This window comes from Lethenteron reissneri, chromosome 24, assembly GCF_015708825.2.
Source record: "Lethenteron reissneri isolate LAM-NWPU_2019-01 chromosome 24, ASM1570882v1, whole genome shotgun sequence".
Lineage (NCBI taxonomy): Eukaryota > Metazoa > Chordata > Hyperoartia > Petromyzontiformes > Petromyzontidae > Lethenteron > Lethenteron reissneri.
The window spans coordinates 4,006,702-4,024,051 of record NC_083802.1 but is presented as its reverse complement, the minus strand read 5'-3'; the positions used below and the strand labels follow the sequence as shown (position 1 = coordinate 4,024,051).

Below are 17,350 nucleotides of genomic sequence, written 5' to 3'. Positions count from 1 at the left end.
CATGTGTTAACATGTACGACACATGTGGCCAACCAAGATTCAGCATTTTCCTATGAAATTAAAATCAAACGTACGTCAAATATTTGTTCAATATTATCTATAATGGAACGTGACATTACATTATATAATTTCATCGCCACAACCATAATGAAAACAAAATTCAGAATTTCAGCTGCGTACCCTGAAGAAAACTAAAATAAATTCACTATTTATGCTATGCCTTTTACAAATGTTATTTTCGGAGCTAAATGTTAAGTAGCATCCCACCGTATGTGAAATAATTGTAGTTGTGCTGGTAAAACCGTGTGGAACACTGCAGCTATACTTAATTCTTAAGCTCAAGACACATACATTGAAATGCATGTATACATGTATGTTGCACTTATTTCGTACCATACATAGCCAACCGTGATAACCGGAGGTTATTGTTGTTATTTTTCATGTGTGAATGTCATTTGTAGAGTAATGGGGTCACAAAACCCCAGCAGACACAAGAGGCACTACCATAAGCGTAATGTACAACATTCCACAGCCAAAACAATAACAAAAAAACTTCACAGACGGAAAACTGTAAGCTTATATGATGACAATTTATTTTTTTACATCACTTTAGAGATTAATAGACAACCCCAGCTTAAGGCTGCTACTTTGTCAATGAGAACAGAATACAAACGGTATAAAGCAAAACAACTCCGGTGAAATGGTGTTTTGTGTTTAAGTGAATGCTTCAATTCCACGTACAAAAGTGCTCTAACTGAAGTGCCATGAGGCGGTGATGTTTTCTATGAAGATGGCTGAGGCTTAGAGGTGAGTCAACATTCAAAACACATTGGTTTACGCGGTTTCAAACAATGGTTCAGCGCGCACGAGCAAAGCTATTCACTAACACATGCTGGAAATTTGCTTACTTTCTTTCCAAAGCATTACAATAGGTAGATCAATAACATTTGTTTAAACCATAGCCGAGTCCATTTTTCCTACTCACTACCGCAACCTACTCAATACTTAGCTACCTCGCCTAAATGCTTCTACTGGTACCGTTTTTAAAGCACATATCAATCAGGGTAAAATACAATACACATACAAATCAATGTCATGTACGCACATAGTTTTCACCCTAAGTGTTCTCGTTACAAGAATATCAATCGGTCAACACAAGCATACAAGTGGTCACACAGTCCACTGGAAGAAAAAAAAATTAACCATCGAGATACAGTTCATGGCTAACACAAGTTTGCTAGCAAACAATGGTTTTCTGCAAATGCCTTACATTACATAGTGAACGCAAAGATGAATGGCTGCGAAGTTATATTGTGAGGATGTGTGATCATTTGCATTTTCCCAATGCATGAATAATGCCCAGATAAGAAAAACCGGACAGCGTAAAAAAATACCCTGTGAATATTTTACATTCATCCGAAAACACGTATAAAACAAGAGTTTGTTCCCTCCCTGAGATGTCTGTGCTCCTCAAGGGTCACTCGATCACAAGAGAGCCACGTGTTTCAGCTGCACGGCTACAGTAGACGCAACCAAGTTCAACCTGCATGCACAATGCCAACCGCATCGACAAATGTCAGAGCAGTGCCAGATCATGGAACATCGAATTCTATGGGATTTCACTCAATTACTTTGGTTACAATGTCAATCAGGCTAACTAATACGCAAGTCACATGCGGTTTCTGCAGAAGCCTCGGATTGATCGATATTCGTTGGCGTTATGCATCAAGTTCGCATGTTTGAGAGCTCCTCCGATGTGTCTATGGGTTTTTTTTTCGTGCTGTTCGGCATGACGTCTCACTGCAGTTCCACGTGAATTTCCCAGCTTGCAGAGCTAAATGTCAGACATCGCGCCGAACAGCCGTACGGCACGACCCGGCAGCGCATCGGTCAGAGCTTCACAACACAGCCACGAAAAGCTACGCCGTGGTACGACCGATGGGCGAGTTTTGCATTCATGAGCGAGTTTTGAACTGTGGTAGTAGTTTTTTTTTTTAAAAAGGTATTATTGACTGTCCTACGTTTTTATCACATCCGCAATATTTGATCACGCTTTTTTGTATCTTCACCGTACGTGAGACAACACAAGATTTGTTTGAGAGGTGAGAACACTGTCGTTTTACAATGTTCCAGTAAAATACTGACGGTTTTGTTTTCAAGAGCACCAACATTTCTTGAGATAGTGTGCAGCCTTCCAGCATTATACGAACACATATTTTGGTTTTCTTCATCAGTTTGAAGTCTGAGAGGTCCTTAGAAGGTAATATAATGATAAGCTGAGCAGTTTTAGTTCTTCTAAATAACCCTTTTACAATCTACAAAACAACATGCAAAAACACAGATTTTTTTATTTTTATTTTTTACACTTACATGATTTAACTTGTGTTGCCATGTAATGACTAAACACTACTAAAACAGAGCAAGCTAGTAATGCTGATAAAGCTTCATAGACTGTGAAAACATGGTATACAGAAAACCATTTCCACAAAAAATATAACTTGGCAAACAAGAAAGGAATACATGATACCTTAATGTTCAATAACACTTTTAAATATTTATATTTTACAGTAGTTTGACAATACCCCCCCCCCCGAAAAAAACTTAAACATTTTGGTTTTGATTTAAAATAAAGATATACCAACAAAGGTTATTTAAAGCCAAACGTACAAATAATCAACTACAGCAATTTAGAGTTATCGTATTTTAATATCTGTAATCTAAGTGCTTCGTGAATAAAAATAACTGTCCACGTATCATATGCTCAATGTGTCATGCATGGATAATTAATCCTTCTAAAACAAACACCTTTTACTTTGGACTACATCAATGTACACATGGTTCAGTTACATCTCTTCACACCACTAAAACAAATGATTTGGTCAAGAAGCATGCCTTTATAGTCTACACTTCAACGAAGTGTATTTCAAAAGGGATAAACAAAACAAGGAAATGTTAACATATATATTTCTTCAACATTACAACATGAAACCTGACATTTCTACATACTGGCATTAAGTTACTTGTAATATGTAAAATTACTGCCTGGAGAGAACTGCAAGTGATTTGTAATGGAGAACAAAAAAATAACACTTTGTAATACACGCAATCTATGCACATTTCAACTTTGTTAATAATAAAAAAAACACAAAACATGAAAAATAATTAATAAAACAGCGAAGGCTGGATTTCATCATTGTTTGATATTGAATGTTCATACATTTTAGACTTCCTAATGCTTTAAGGCTTGAACCGTTTTATTTGCAATTGCCGCCCAACGACAGTATTTGACATTATCTCTCATAATGATTTTGAGTATGACACAAATTCAATTTCAATATATAACAATATGAAGTCTCAGCCTCAATAACAAAATTCCAAAATGCCCTTAGGTTTTCAGCAAGGAACTAAAAGATGCGCATCATGCCAAATAAATAAATTATTCTGGCTTTGGCTACATTCACTTGTTTTAAGAAGCCCAACTGGACGCTCAAGGCATCTGCACTGAACGGAGCACACAGCAAAACATGTCTGGATCCTATGGTGACGCTTGCTTGCCTGCTGGAGTGTGGTAAAGCGTTGGGTCTGGAAGACACAGCTCGTGACAGCCACCTGTGAGGAAGGAATGTGCGAGTCTGAAGAGCCCAGCGTTGTTCATGGAGTTGGTGTTCATACTGCACTGAGGTAGAGGCCACCGCCCAACCTATCGACTTGCCGCAGCAACACAGTTTTGTAACAGATGGATGATATAAAAAAACAAACACATTAAGACACATGACATAACAATATGCACGTGTCTGTAAAACAATAACGTGTTTCTGTTTTGTCTTTAACCCCGCTAGTTTCACACAGAGGTGTCAGTAGTAGTAATACGTCTCAGCTATAAAAAACACCTATAGCCCCTTGCAGTTCCAGGCTGTGAAGCGGAGGATGTATGTTGGTACTGGCTTCTCCACCAGACCAAGAGGCTGACTCTGGTACCTGACGGAAGAAAGAGACCTCACAAAGTCCCACGTACGCCACGTGGGTCTCCTGCTAGCCCTGAGGTAGATACGTTGGGCATTGAGTTTCAACTTTTGACCTGAGTGACAACACTGGCCTGTGATAAAATCTGAGCAAGGAGCTTCTCCATCTGAGCAATTGTATTATCAAATAGTGTAAAAAAATTAACAAAAAATAACCTTGAGGTAGTTGCTTATTCCAGAAAATTCCTTCATCAGTGCTATACCAAAACAGTGGACTGGAAATCGGTAATAGCAATTCGACATTCAGACGGTATTTGTGGTTATATTAAAAAGTACTTTTGAAACATTTGGAAAGGCTCCTTGGTTGTTAGCCGGCCTATCGGAGTGCGACAGAAATCTCCGTCGCAGCTGCTTTCCCACAGCCATTCTCCAACAGCTTGCAAAATGGTTTCGGGGAGGAATCGGCGGATGAATTGGTGGCCACACCACTCGATAGCAGGCTTGTCTCTTGGGCCTCATCCGTTGAAATGTCAGAGTTGCTCTCCTCCTTTGACTCATTTGAAACTTCTTGAAGGTCGCTCACATACGACACAATCTCCACAGAAGCTGCTGAATCCACTCTCGTGATGGCGGTCGGCTGTGTATCGCACTGCGAGGTTAAGTCAGCGTTGAGCTCTTCGGAGGACTCTTGGTTCCTGTGCACAATGGAGTGCGACTCTTGAGGGATGTTCTGAGCCTTTTGCTGCTGATCCAACGGGTTGCCACGTGGAACCGAAGAAGAGTCGAAATCCACACAGACACCATCCATCAATACGCCGTTATCAACATTTGTCAATGTTCCATTGACCTGCAAGACAGAATACCACATATATGAATTATATTAAAGGTTATGACCCCTCTTCACCCATGTATCAATCCCGATTAGCTAAAAAGTTGTAACTAAATCGCTGTAACTAAATTTTCACTTGTGTTAAAGTCATGTACGCTGTTATTTCAGACTTCAGATTTGTACGTCTCAGGATTTAAATACGGTCTTCTAGCATTCACACATTTGCTATCAGAAAATTACCTGTTAATATAAAACAAATATTCTTTGCCAATTTAAATGGCCAAATATTATAACAAAGTCTACATATTTACAGAGTGAAGGGATAATGCTATACATTTACAAACCTGTATTTTTATTTAATGTTATTGGCTCTGCTTCAATGTGCAAATATTTCAATTATTCTTTGATATGAAACATCAGAAGAAAATATTGAAACAAACCATGGTCAACTGTTCTTCATCCACTTTTAGACAATAGCCTCTTCAAGCTGGCAATAACCTTCTCTGCCATGTGCATCTCTAATTCATCTCATGTCCGCATGTAACTGATTGCAGTACTCTACCCCCTCAGTGGTATGCATGCACACAAGTGAACAACCATTCACTGAATCCACCGAACCCATGACTCGCTTAGCTTGACCCCTCATTCAGAATTGTTCACTACTTCGCTTGACCACCCTTACGCCTCCACTCTGTGCGCAGAATCCTTCAATCGGCCAGTGCGTTTCAAGGTGGGTGGTACTCTGGGGGGCACAACCCAGGGAAGGATAGGGTGGGATTGCTAGGGGCCATGCCAAAACAATGGCAGCAAAGGGAGGGCCAGGTGGGCATACCATGACGGTGGAATATTGGAGGAATGACAGGTGAAGGGAAGTGGTGATGATTACAGTGGCGGTTGTTGTGATGAAGATAGCAGCGGTAGTAGTGATGATGACTGCGGCGATGATTATTTCAGTGGGAGAGTTGGTGAGAGGGGATGGCCAATTTTATATAGCATTGACACTTTTTGTATTACATGTATCTCAGAAAATATTAAGTAAATGCAGTATTGCTACTTAATATGAGTTAGAATCAGGTTATGTTTTTTCTTGTACATTGGTTGATGAAGCTAATATGAACGTTACAGCACTAACTTAATGAAAAAGTATTCCACTTTTATGAAAGCAAAGCACAAGTGGATCAGATGTTTACCCCTTTTAAAGTGGTCACTGTGCTTGTGCCAACATCATTCCTGTGAAAATGAGCATATGACAAACTTCTGTTAAACTAATGTGTGAAGAAAAAGGAAGGAATAACAGGTTAAAGAATGTTAAACAGATGAATAACCCTCGCTTCACAGCACATAATTAGGGGCGAAAAAAACGTAACACCGCTGCCATTTTAAAAACATATACTAACTTTATCGTTGTTTCATCGTACCTCCGATTTGGGCAGTTGACTACGTACGGTGCAAAGAAAGTTCAACACACACACACACACGGGCATCCCTCCACAGTTACAATCTAAAACTTTTTTTCTTCTTGGTCCTTTCGGTAAAGCCACGTAGAAGGGAAATAATAAAAGAATAAAAAGAAAACATAATAAAATAATTCTCACGACGTTTCGGCCACAACGCAAGCAGCAGTCCTATTCACCTGAGGACGGCTGCTTGCGTTGTGGCCGAAACGTCGTGAGAATTATTTTATTATGTTTTATTTTTATTATTTTATTATTTCCCTTCTACGTGACTTTACCGAAAGAACCAAGAAGATGTATCCCTGCAGTCACGAAAGCTTTAAATCGAAATCTAAACACTCACAAGGTCTGAAATGTCAGGCTCCGACACCAAGCACTCGAGCTCGCGTGGCTCGGCGAGCAGCAGCGTGGACTGGTGCTGCTGGGGCCCTTTCCTCTCGGTGCCCGCGGCGGGGGCCGGCTGCCTGGCCCTCACCCTGCCAGCGACGCCGCCACCGCCACCGCCCGGTGCCGCCCCGTTGCTGTGCTGGCGGCCCGCGCGCCCCTCGCTCACACCGGGCCACCCGAAAAACCTTCGACGCGCAGTGCGGAGAGAAACGGCGTGAGCCAACCCCGCCAGAATCGCCAATTGACGGGTGAATGGCAAACAGTGCTTAGCTTCTTCTTGGTTCTTTCGGTAAAGTCACGTAGAATGGAAATAATAAAATAATACAAATAAAACGTAATAAAATAATTCTCACGACGTTTCGGCCACAATGCAAGCAGCCGTCCTCAGGTGAAGAACAGGTTGCGGCCTAAACGTCGTGAGAATTATTTTATTATGTTTATTTTTATTATTTTATTATTTCCATTCTACGTGACTTTACTGAAAGAACCAAGAAGATGAATCCCTGCAGTCACGAAAGCTTTAAATCGAAATTTAGTGCTTAGCTTTATAATAACAAAATAGCAATACATTACACGTACGAAGCACATTTATACGAGGAAGTCAAAGCGCCGTGAGTCACAAATATAAATACGTGAATAAATGAGTAAAATGTTGGACGAGGCGAGGATAATAACTGAGAAGTAGAGCATAGCATATGACAAAAGCACAATCCGTTGGGGCACTTTTGAAAATTAAGCAGTTCAGCTTCTCGAGTAACGGTTGCTTAAACATTTCTTACGTTTGATAACACACTTTTTAGGCTAACCTATGGAATGAGTATCCTCTGCTGAATGGAGTGAAGATCCTAAATAAAAAGAAAGTGTTCATGATGTCAGTGGACTCGGTCGTGGACAAGTCAGCTCATGGGTAACAGTAGCTGCCCTTGACAGTGATTCACAGGCAACGACGCAAAATAAATCGCGTCACTCTGCACTTTGTTTGTGCCGCAATACACACGTAATTTTTTTTAATCTGTTCATATCAATTGGTGTTCACTATATGATGTGGGCATCCAGCCTCATTCACCTCCTCTCAATCACCAGCAAAGCAATTAAAGGGAAGCCCAGTCGTCATGTGGGGCTTGTGTGTTTGAAGGAACTGCCGTTCTCATGCTATTGGTGTGATGCCACACCAGGAATGGATTGTTTTTGAAATAAAAAATAAATTTTATTCATCACCATTGCTGACCGGTTGGAAGGTGACGAGGTGAGGGGCCTATCTGTGTGCATCCACTCACTATGATGCCTGCTCATGAGAAGAGCAATGACCTACATTGTACTTCGGTGTGTTGGGTGCATGAAACACAATCCATAAGGGTCCTGCAACTAATTGCTCCGTGGAGCTGAGCGATTGCATTTTCACTTGAAAGAAATGAGCAGTGTGGCTTGCTTCATTTCGAATGCATTAGAGGACAACATCAGAGTATGGTGGTGCCATCCACAGTCGCGAAACTGAAGCAACATTTTTTTTGTTATCTAAATTATCTACATTACATTTTAATCTGAGTTTTTCTGTAAATCCTTAAGGATCCATGGATAAAGGGGGAAATTGTGGATGCTTTGGACACCGTGCATAATAGAGTGCACGGAGAAAAGAGGATTTTACTATGTTATTTTAAAAGTGCTATTGTATCCATCATGATGTGAAGTTTTAGAAAATGTTATAGCAAAATGTAATGTGCTGTAGAGTACAGGTTTCCCTCATTTCATGCAGAGTCGATTTGTGCGATTTCGTACGAATGCGGCTAATATACTTCTACCCTAAATTTTCTATATGCAGTTTCAATTCACTCAGCTATGCGGTAAGACATTGGACAACATCGTTGCCTGCACTGCATTGCGCTGCTCGGTAAGCAACTGTCTCGTGCCGTTCGGCTTTGTGTGCCCTTTGCTTTGGAACATATCTACCGCATAAAGCGAGGGAAATGTGTAATTTTCTCAGAGCATGTAGCCAGACAATATGAAAATGCTAGTCTAAAACCATTTAATCAAAGCTATTTACCCGACCATGCGAGAATTTTGTCTTTAAGGAAAAATGTTACGTTGTAGATACAAATTCTAATGTTTACTCTGTAGTAATGGGAAAATGTTCGGTTTCAAGTTTTGGCTGTGACACCAGCTGCAAATCTTGTAACTGATGTCAGATTATTTGTAAAGTGTACACTATATAAAATAGAACCCGCGGTTGTGATTTCACATAATTTCTGGACAGGTATAGTGCAGTGCCCACAATACGTGAAGTAAACTGGCTCAGCAGCAATCACACTATCCACAAATCGTCCAACCACGTCTATCTGTGTGTGCGTGTGCCATGATTTGGTGCACAGGTGATGACCTGCGTCGGTATCCCAGAAGCAGGAAGAGGACACAGATGACGATGCAAGCCAGGCCAATGTGGATTCCGATGACGATGCCTGTGGTAGATGCCCCATCTTGCCATGTATCTCCCTCACAATCCGTGCCGGTCGGCTCCAGCACTGGTTGAAGGAAAACAAAACATAACCCATAATGCAAAGCCCGCTTCTTGGCAACACCTATCCCAATTATACAATTATTCTTGGATCACTAAACCTCTACAGGACATATGGTCCTTTTAAATGTTGAATAGAACTTATTACACCTGTGAAGTGCTGCCAGATATGTCAACGGGCAGATGCATGTCCAATTCTCAAGGCCACTTATCCCTGTGGTCATTACGAATCTGCCTGGGTGAATGACGTAGGCATAATTATGGACAGCTTGAGATTGACCATCACTCCTGGACTGATATCATCATCAGCAGCCATTTATATCCTCTGCCTGATGAAGGCTTCCCCACGTTATCAACATCCTTTACGGCAATGTGACACCGCAATCCATCTTACTGTTTTACGTGAGCCGATTTAATCATCACTCCATCTGTGCAATGGGCCTCCTCTCCAGTGAGTTCACCCTTTAGCTTACATTGTCACCAGTTTCATATCCTTCCTCGTGATGAGTCTTGTTCAAATCCACCAAACCCACTTTCCTTTGCAGTCAATTTGATGTGGTTTGATTTCTGTCTCTTAGTTCAATGCCAAGCATGCACCTGCCCATGCTTCTTTGCTCACTTTTAAGATTTAATTTCATGTTTTTGTCAGTGTCCGTGTTTCTGATCTGGATGTCATCATCAATACACAAAATGTAGAGGAGCCAGGAAAAACGTACAAGCATAATCATAGAAGTAGAAAGTTTGATCTCATATATGTTGAGACCATCGTTATTATTACAAACAATAACATGAACTCCTGGAAATTACTGAAGACCTAAAAAAAAGTCTGCGAATTTGAACCCGAGATGCATATGAGCGAAACAAAAGTCACGTAACAACAAGTTTGCTGCACAGAATAAAAAATGCCAGTGGATGGAATGCACTAGAAAACACAGCAGACTATTTAGAGCAAAGGCAAATCATGAATGTGCATAAAAAATAAATGTTTCAATCAGTCATTATGGCCTATTATAACACTTGGATCAAATCTATAAACACTGATTACCAAATGGAGTAGAACCTGGAAGGATATGCGAATACAAAATTATCGAACGAATAAATTCAACATCCTGCACTAATGAAAAACTAAAACATCTTCTATAGCAATAGCAGATGAAAACAACAAAAATCATTATTTAGCAATTTTCATGTTCTGATGCTGCAACCAAGATTGTGGAATTGACACTAGAACACATTAACATCGCAATAATACAGTTGTACTGACATACATATGAATTTGGATTACCCATGCTTCTGTAAAAAATACATGCGATCAACCGCACACGCTTAGTATATGAGCCATTTGTGTTTTTGGAGACAGTCGAATTTATTCTGATTAGAAGAAGCATTGACACCAGAATGACCGTTAGTGATTTACCCGCGGCCTGTGGGCTGTCTTTGAGTGACACCAGTCGCGCTGTGAAGTTTCCGTCTCCAAATTCGTTGAAGGCCAGCAGGCGAACCTCGTACGAAGCGTAGGACTCTGCAGGGTGAGCAAAGTCAACACTAAGACCCTTCATTCCACCTCGAAGAAACGTACTGTATCGCTAACACTTGTTTTAATGCAATTTTAAGTACAGTATATTAGCTTGGCTGACATTATTGGTTGTAAAAGCATGAACAAATACATCATCACATGAGATTTCAAATATATGATTAAAAAAAGTATTATTTTTAAGAGTTACGGTCAAAAGCTCTTTACCTACTTTAATTCACTGTCAGACATGCATATAATAAAGTAGTAAGCAATTGGAATGTGTCTAAAATGATTCTGAATTGTGATTGTGAGGAACGGCAGAGGAGGGCAATGAGTGCTCGAGTTTGGAGGTACGGGGACAACGTCAGTGTAATCCGAAGCTTAAATCCTTCTGTTCAAAACTCGGCAAACCACTGCGTCCCACATTGTGCAAAACACCGCTGGCAACTTACCGAGATGCGCAAGCTCGTAGCTGGTGACATTGGCCGCGAGCTCCAGGGGCCCTTGCAGGCGTGTCGAGTAGATCTTGCCGTGATAGAGTTTGAAGCCACGGATGCGGCCCAGCTTTACCGACGGCTCCCAACTCAGCTGCACGGCGGAGCTGTTGAGGATGCGCGTGAAAAGGGCCGGCACCGCAGGCACTGTGCGATGGTGGAGGGAGAAATGGTAGGCAGGTGAGAGGCACCAGCAGCCATGGCACCGCGAAATTTTAATATTACGGTCAGTGCTATATCGCTCTCACAAGATGGACACTGCCATAAAAGAGTATACGTAAAATAAATACGGTAATAAAGCAACAGAAAACATTAAAACTGTAAATTCTACGTAACCTACGTAAACCACGTTTCATATCTCAACTTTATGTTTAACAGTTGTCGAGGCCATCATTATTACCACCACTACATTATTTAACACTAGATTCTAGACTGGAGCGCACGACGACCAATGTAAGGCAATCTTCGGAAAACAATGGCGCTTGACCACGTTGAGAGTAAAGCTTGATAACATTACAATGAATTTGTAATGTTACCGAAAGAACCAAGAATATAAGAATATAACATGACAACGGTTGACTCCAGTGCATAGTTGGCCATCAGCGGGGGATTACCTTCGCCGAGCGTTTCAGCGGTGACGTAGTCGGAGGGCTGGCTCGCTCCAATCGACGAGTAGGCCTTGACGTAGAAGGTGTAGTGGGTGGATGGCTCGAGCTCCAACACCGTGCGCTGTACGGTCGTCTGGCTCACTGCCTCCTGATACTCCTGATCCTCCGAGTCTGTGACAAGTCGAGCATATTTTTTTAACGCAGATTTCTGAGTAAAAGCAACGAATTTAAAGGCACAGAGATCGTGAAAAAAACGCTCATCTCATATCTAATGTACGTAAACAGTTGTTTAAAAATATTTAACTGCAATTTAGTGTCTGATTACTCATCAAGAATATAAAGTCAACATCAACGGAGCATGATTAATTTATCGTGTCACCGCGATAGCCTTTGACATATAAGAATGGTGTGAATTGAATACCAAATGTACTTACCTAATTTCACAGAGTACAATGTATTAAACATTACTAAAGTCAAGTATTACTCAATAATAGCAATTTACAGGCTCATTGTAAATCCACTGCTGGATGAAGGGCTCCCCATGCCATGTCAAGCCATGGCAGGGGTTGTTTGACCATACTTCACCACACTTGTCAGTGCAATTATCATTCACCACTCACATTATCTATGGCCAGGAATCGAATGTAGATACTGATTGCAGAGTGTACTATACCCACCACTTCGCTAATGTGAATTTAAATTAGGACCTTAAGGCGTATTAGCATGATGAAAAGTGCATATGCATATAACATTACAAGTTTTTTTCCCAAAATGTAATCTGTGCATTTTGCTCCTTTTTAATAGGTGGATCTAGAACAAGTTCCAACATCAACCCCTGAAAAATGTTAAAGTAATGCAATGCCCAAATTGAGTAAAGTAGAACTTCTCAAATATGGGTTTTATAATTTAGGTACGAGAGGAGTTTCTCTTGATTTGTGTCAAATTATCTGTATGTGTCGTACACATCACATTCTGTCTGAACCCGCCTACATTGCTAGCAATGATGTTGTCACCAGCATAGTGTTGTGATGCTCTCTCATTGCCCAGGTACGCAGTCTTGGTCAGATGTAAGATTATTTATTTCACACAATTGACCACCGAGAACAAACGCAAGGGAGATGAGTTATGAGAGGGGACCTAGCATGCCCAGGCCATGGGGCCATAGACTTTTGTTAGCTGTGTTTAACGCGCCCACTGCGCGTTAAGCAAGATTAAGAGTTCATGGCAAGCTGCGCCCCTCTGTGATGTCATGGAGCGGAACAACCACTTCTCCAACTCATCTATCTTGTTCGGGAAGGACAGGGCGAGCAAGCCGCAGCTTTATTTTATTTCTATTTTATTTGGTTTTAACACGGGGATTGCTCTCTATTTATTGTCCACGGCCTTGGAAACTTCAATAAGAACCTATGCTTCCATATTGTACGCAATATTGTACACAATAGGGAGGGAAGATACGGTATAGACAGATCAATTGCAACTGTTTCCGCGGCCGTGATTGCATTTTCTTTTTTGCTATCTGTCACCTGCGTTCTTATTCGCCACCCTTGGGAATCCTCGGCTAACGGAAATAACCTCATTTCCCAATTCCCATTTAAATAGATTATCTCTCCTTTGCAAAGAAGACCTGGGTGCATCTTGCTTTGTAAGGGTAGGATTATTTTTTTGCAAAAAAATAAAAAACACATAACCAGCTCACGGATCCTGTGAATATAATACTTTATTTACAACTGTAAGGTTGCATATTAAAATGTTGGCCTCGGGTCAACTTAGCATATCATCCTTTTTGGGTTCACTAAATGAGTAACATTCTGTGAAAAGTCAGCAGTTGTTATCAATAGGAAGACTGGTCCCTGCCAAGAAAATGTGGGACTTCCACCACTGACCAGGGGCGGCTAATGCAGAGGATTACTGCCCATTTCACGCATGAGCATCTTGGTGTTTTGACTTGGACAATGTTCAGGCCATGATATTGCACACAATGGCCTACTTCTGCTTACATAACAGGGTCTTTAATTATTACTTCACAGTGAACTTTGTAAATGGCCTGCAAAACATTGGTAACCTTCTAGGAAAATTACCAAACAGCTTGAGCAATTAAACTTTCGACTGTGCATAGTGGCACTGTAATATATAAATGCAAAACTAAAGTTGAATCACTCTGACTTTGCAGTGACTTCTTCCAAAACTTGCAGCTCGTAAGTGAAAAAAATGAAATACAAACTGGGTCGAGGATATGCTATGCATATAGTGCTCACATAATTTCGGAACAGACTAGCTTCTCTTTATTGAGGGACATTTATCCTACAATTCCACATTGTGCCAGATAAGTTATATGAAGGACTTTAAACTGCCAATATCGCAAAGCTCGGCGGAATCCACCGCAAGCGGGCAAGGGGATGAGGGCACCGTCGTTGACGTACCCTGAGCTCGGCGAATGTGCAGCACGTAGCCGATGATGCCGTGGGGGTTCTGCAGGGGCTCGCGCCACGCCAGCTCCACCGTGGTCGCGGAGGCGGCGCGCACACGCACGTCCCACGGCGGGCCGGGCAGCCCGTCGGAGCCCAGCACGGCAAGGCGCGCGCTGGCCTGCGTGTAGCCGGCGCTGTTCTCGGCCGTGCACTGGTAGATGCCCTCGTCTTCGCTGCACACGCGCTGGATCGTGAGGGTGCTGCGAAGCCACGGCAGAAATTTAACAACAACAAAAACAAAGCCCATTTCACTAGCGGATTTTTTTTATTGCACTGGCTTAACCATTTAATCGCATAGTGGTGCACACGTAGCAGATTGTTAATGGCCACCAATACAAAATAATGTTTATGTATTTCTGCAATGTCAGTGAACAATTGCGCAATTTATTAAAATGACAATAAACGTAGTTAATCCAGTTACTTAATCGGAATTATCAATCTGCTGTCATTCGTATTACACGGCCTTGACCAGTTCATGAAACAGAATTCAAAGTGTAAACGATTATTACTGTTATTTGAGCAAAAATATTTATGCTGTGGGAGATCGACCACATTACTAGACCTGAGCACATGCAGCTGGGACTTGTGACGTTAAGAAAAAAACTGCACATTGACCTCTGTCAGAAATGTTCCCTTCAAAGGAAGAAACTGATCACACTCTCTCCAATAAGACAGTGATACTTGTACCATTTCATATGCTTCTTGCACAACAATTCGTGAACAATCTGTGATGCATGTTTACGTTTTAATACGAAGCAACCGTGCTATCTCACAATGGTGAGTTCATGCCAATTGCTTTCTCAGCAGGCTAAAGGCAGGGCTAAGCCAGGCACTGTGACCTTTTGTCCGTTTTGCACGATGTAGCTCTCAAAGCATCATCTATCATCGGCCCCTCGCTCACGGCTCCTTCAAGCTCTCATCAGTCTTTAGGCACCATAATTACAGCGGGGTGTGAGGCTGCCCCAAATACCCAATCCATTCTGCTAATGAAATCTCTTTGGGGAAAGGAAAGCCTTCTTTAGCCATACTGATTATTATCGAACAAATCTTTCATAAAAGTTGCACAATTGCGTGAATCTGAAAATAAGCAACAAACTGTGAAAGGATCAAGTCAAATCACGTGTGTTTAGGGTGATACTCTTTTACGAATATTTTCAAAGCTCTAAATATATTCTAGCAGAGATGGGTGAATCCTTTTCTAAAATTGCAGAGGCAGGAAACCACACATTAACCACTGCAATGCAATGTGATATATGTAATGCAAGCAACGTGTGAATTATTACTCAGCTACGGAAACACTTGGTATTTAATAACATGTTCCGAAAAAAACCACACCTCTGACTGTTTTACATTAATGAAAAATATCGTACTACAAAACACACCACACACCCTTTTCTTCTACGGAAATATAGTAATACGTGTTTGTATGCTGATGTCATTATCCTAAAAAGCATAGCTGCTTCATGGTGCACCAGATAACTTTATATAAATACGTTGCCTTTACAATGTTCATAAGCACATTGATGGGCAACTGGTTGTCTCATCCAGCTTAATGGATAACCACAATACATCCAAGTTATTTCCATTGATTCTACATTTATATTGGAACCTTTAGAATTATTATTTTGTAAAAGCTATGGGCCAGATTCACGTTTTGACAAAATGGCTGATCAAGATTGCAAAAAATCTGATGAAAATGAACATTTGCCAAGATGGAAAATCTGGCCCTATAATTATTATATCGCCAGGCACTATAGTATTATTTCCACAACCAGCTTGAAGTGAGTTGGACCTTTTTGGTTGGTGCAATCCCCAGGGGATTTGTGTTTCCATGATTTTAAAGCAGACCTTGGTCACCCACATGTAAGCATGCCAGGCCAAGATCAGGTCAGCACTCATTGCCAAGGGTGCTCAGACTCTGGGCACCTGGGCTCATCCGAGAAACAGTTGTGAAGTCATGGGGGTCACTGGGGCACGAAGCCTGTGGGCTGGGATGTCAATCGCTGCACTCAATTACTCCAGTGTCACAAAGTGTTTCCACGCTCATCCACTGCTGACCTCTTACAAAGTGATACTTACTGAATTGAGCCCCAGCGGATCGAGAGGCTGATGTGACACCAAGATATGAACTCACATCCTTCCAAGTTTGAGTTGAGCACCTGAACTGACAGCGCCACTCAACCAGAAATCTGAGTTCATATAACCGAAACCAATTGTGGAACTCTTCCTATCTGGAATTAAGTGGGGGTGCCCCTCTACAAATCAGGAAATCACTGATTTTCAACCTGTGACAAAACCCCTTTTATATATGACCGCCTGGCTGTTATATTGTGGGTGAAACGGTGGATTCACTGGCTCGACTGCTCTTACAATTAACAGAGCAGATAACAGGAAGTCCTTGCTTTCTGTGTGTTATCTGTGGTCGGCTACAACGCACATGATGTACACGCGCTTCACTGGCATTTCTGGAAAATTTCTAAAAATGGGGATATTTAAAATAGGTTTGTGAAAAGCGCAGTATGTGCAAATCGGAACATTTTCCTGAATCCACAACTGGAATCTAAGTTAAGAGGGTTGTATAGAAGACAGGCAAAGATTAACCACAGCAGGTTGCTTCAGAAGCCCCTAAATCCCTAAGCTCTCTCAAATAAATGTTAATTGTTATTTGCCTCAGAGAAGCCAAGGAGACACATCCAATCATCTTGCAGTACGGAACACATCCACTGTATATGCCTGGTAGTTATTGTACTTAGCTGTCAATTCATTACCAGCATCTACGCATTTGCTGTGGGGGTACTTACCATTGCATAAATTCATTAGTAAGGTCCTCAATTAAATATGTTTTAACTAAGGAAATAAATGAGATTGCTCTTAAAATGCAACGTAACATATTGCAGTGATGTCAGCAAGTTCTGCTTGCACAGCTTACTCCTTATGAAGCATTGGCCAATCCACTTAACCCTTGCACTGACACACACTGTGGACACTTGAAACAATCAGTGAAAAATGTCATGAATTAACGTGGACTGAAACAAAAGGTTGTGGATCGTGTTCACTGGCTGCATAATGCACATGTAGCGCTTGATGGATTAGTTTAAGACTTTGAAAACGGAGTGGCAAATG

At 41.4% G+C, this 17,350-nt stretch overlaps 1 protein-coding gene across 1 annotated transcript in view; it reads right to left on the bottom strand.

Moving 5' to 3' along the window:
- Positions 1-571: 571 nt before the first annotated feature.
- IGDCC3 (immunoglobulin superfamily DCC subclass member 3) overlaps positions 572-17,350 on the bottom strand; it is a 67,600-nt gene continuing 50,821 nt past the window's right edge. The window contains exons 8-14 of the mRNA XM_061557995.1: positions 14,180-14,427; positions 11,766-11,930; positions 11,110-11,298; positions 10,559-10,663; positions 9,007-9,148; positions 6,589-6,817; positions 572-4,809 (exon numbers count right to left, since the gene is read on the bottom strand). Coding sequence (XP_061413979.1) covers positions 4,339-4,809; positions 6,589-6,817; positions 9,007-9,148; positions 10,559-10,663; positions 11,110-11,298; positions 11,766-11,930; positions 14,180-14,427 — 1,549 coding nt within the window. The 3' untranslated portion in view covers positions 572-4,338. The remainder of the gene's footprint in view (positions 4,810-6,588; positions 6,818-9,006; positions 9,149-10,558; positions 10,664-11,109; positions 11,299-11,765; positions 11,931-14,179; positions 14,428-17,350) is intronic.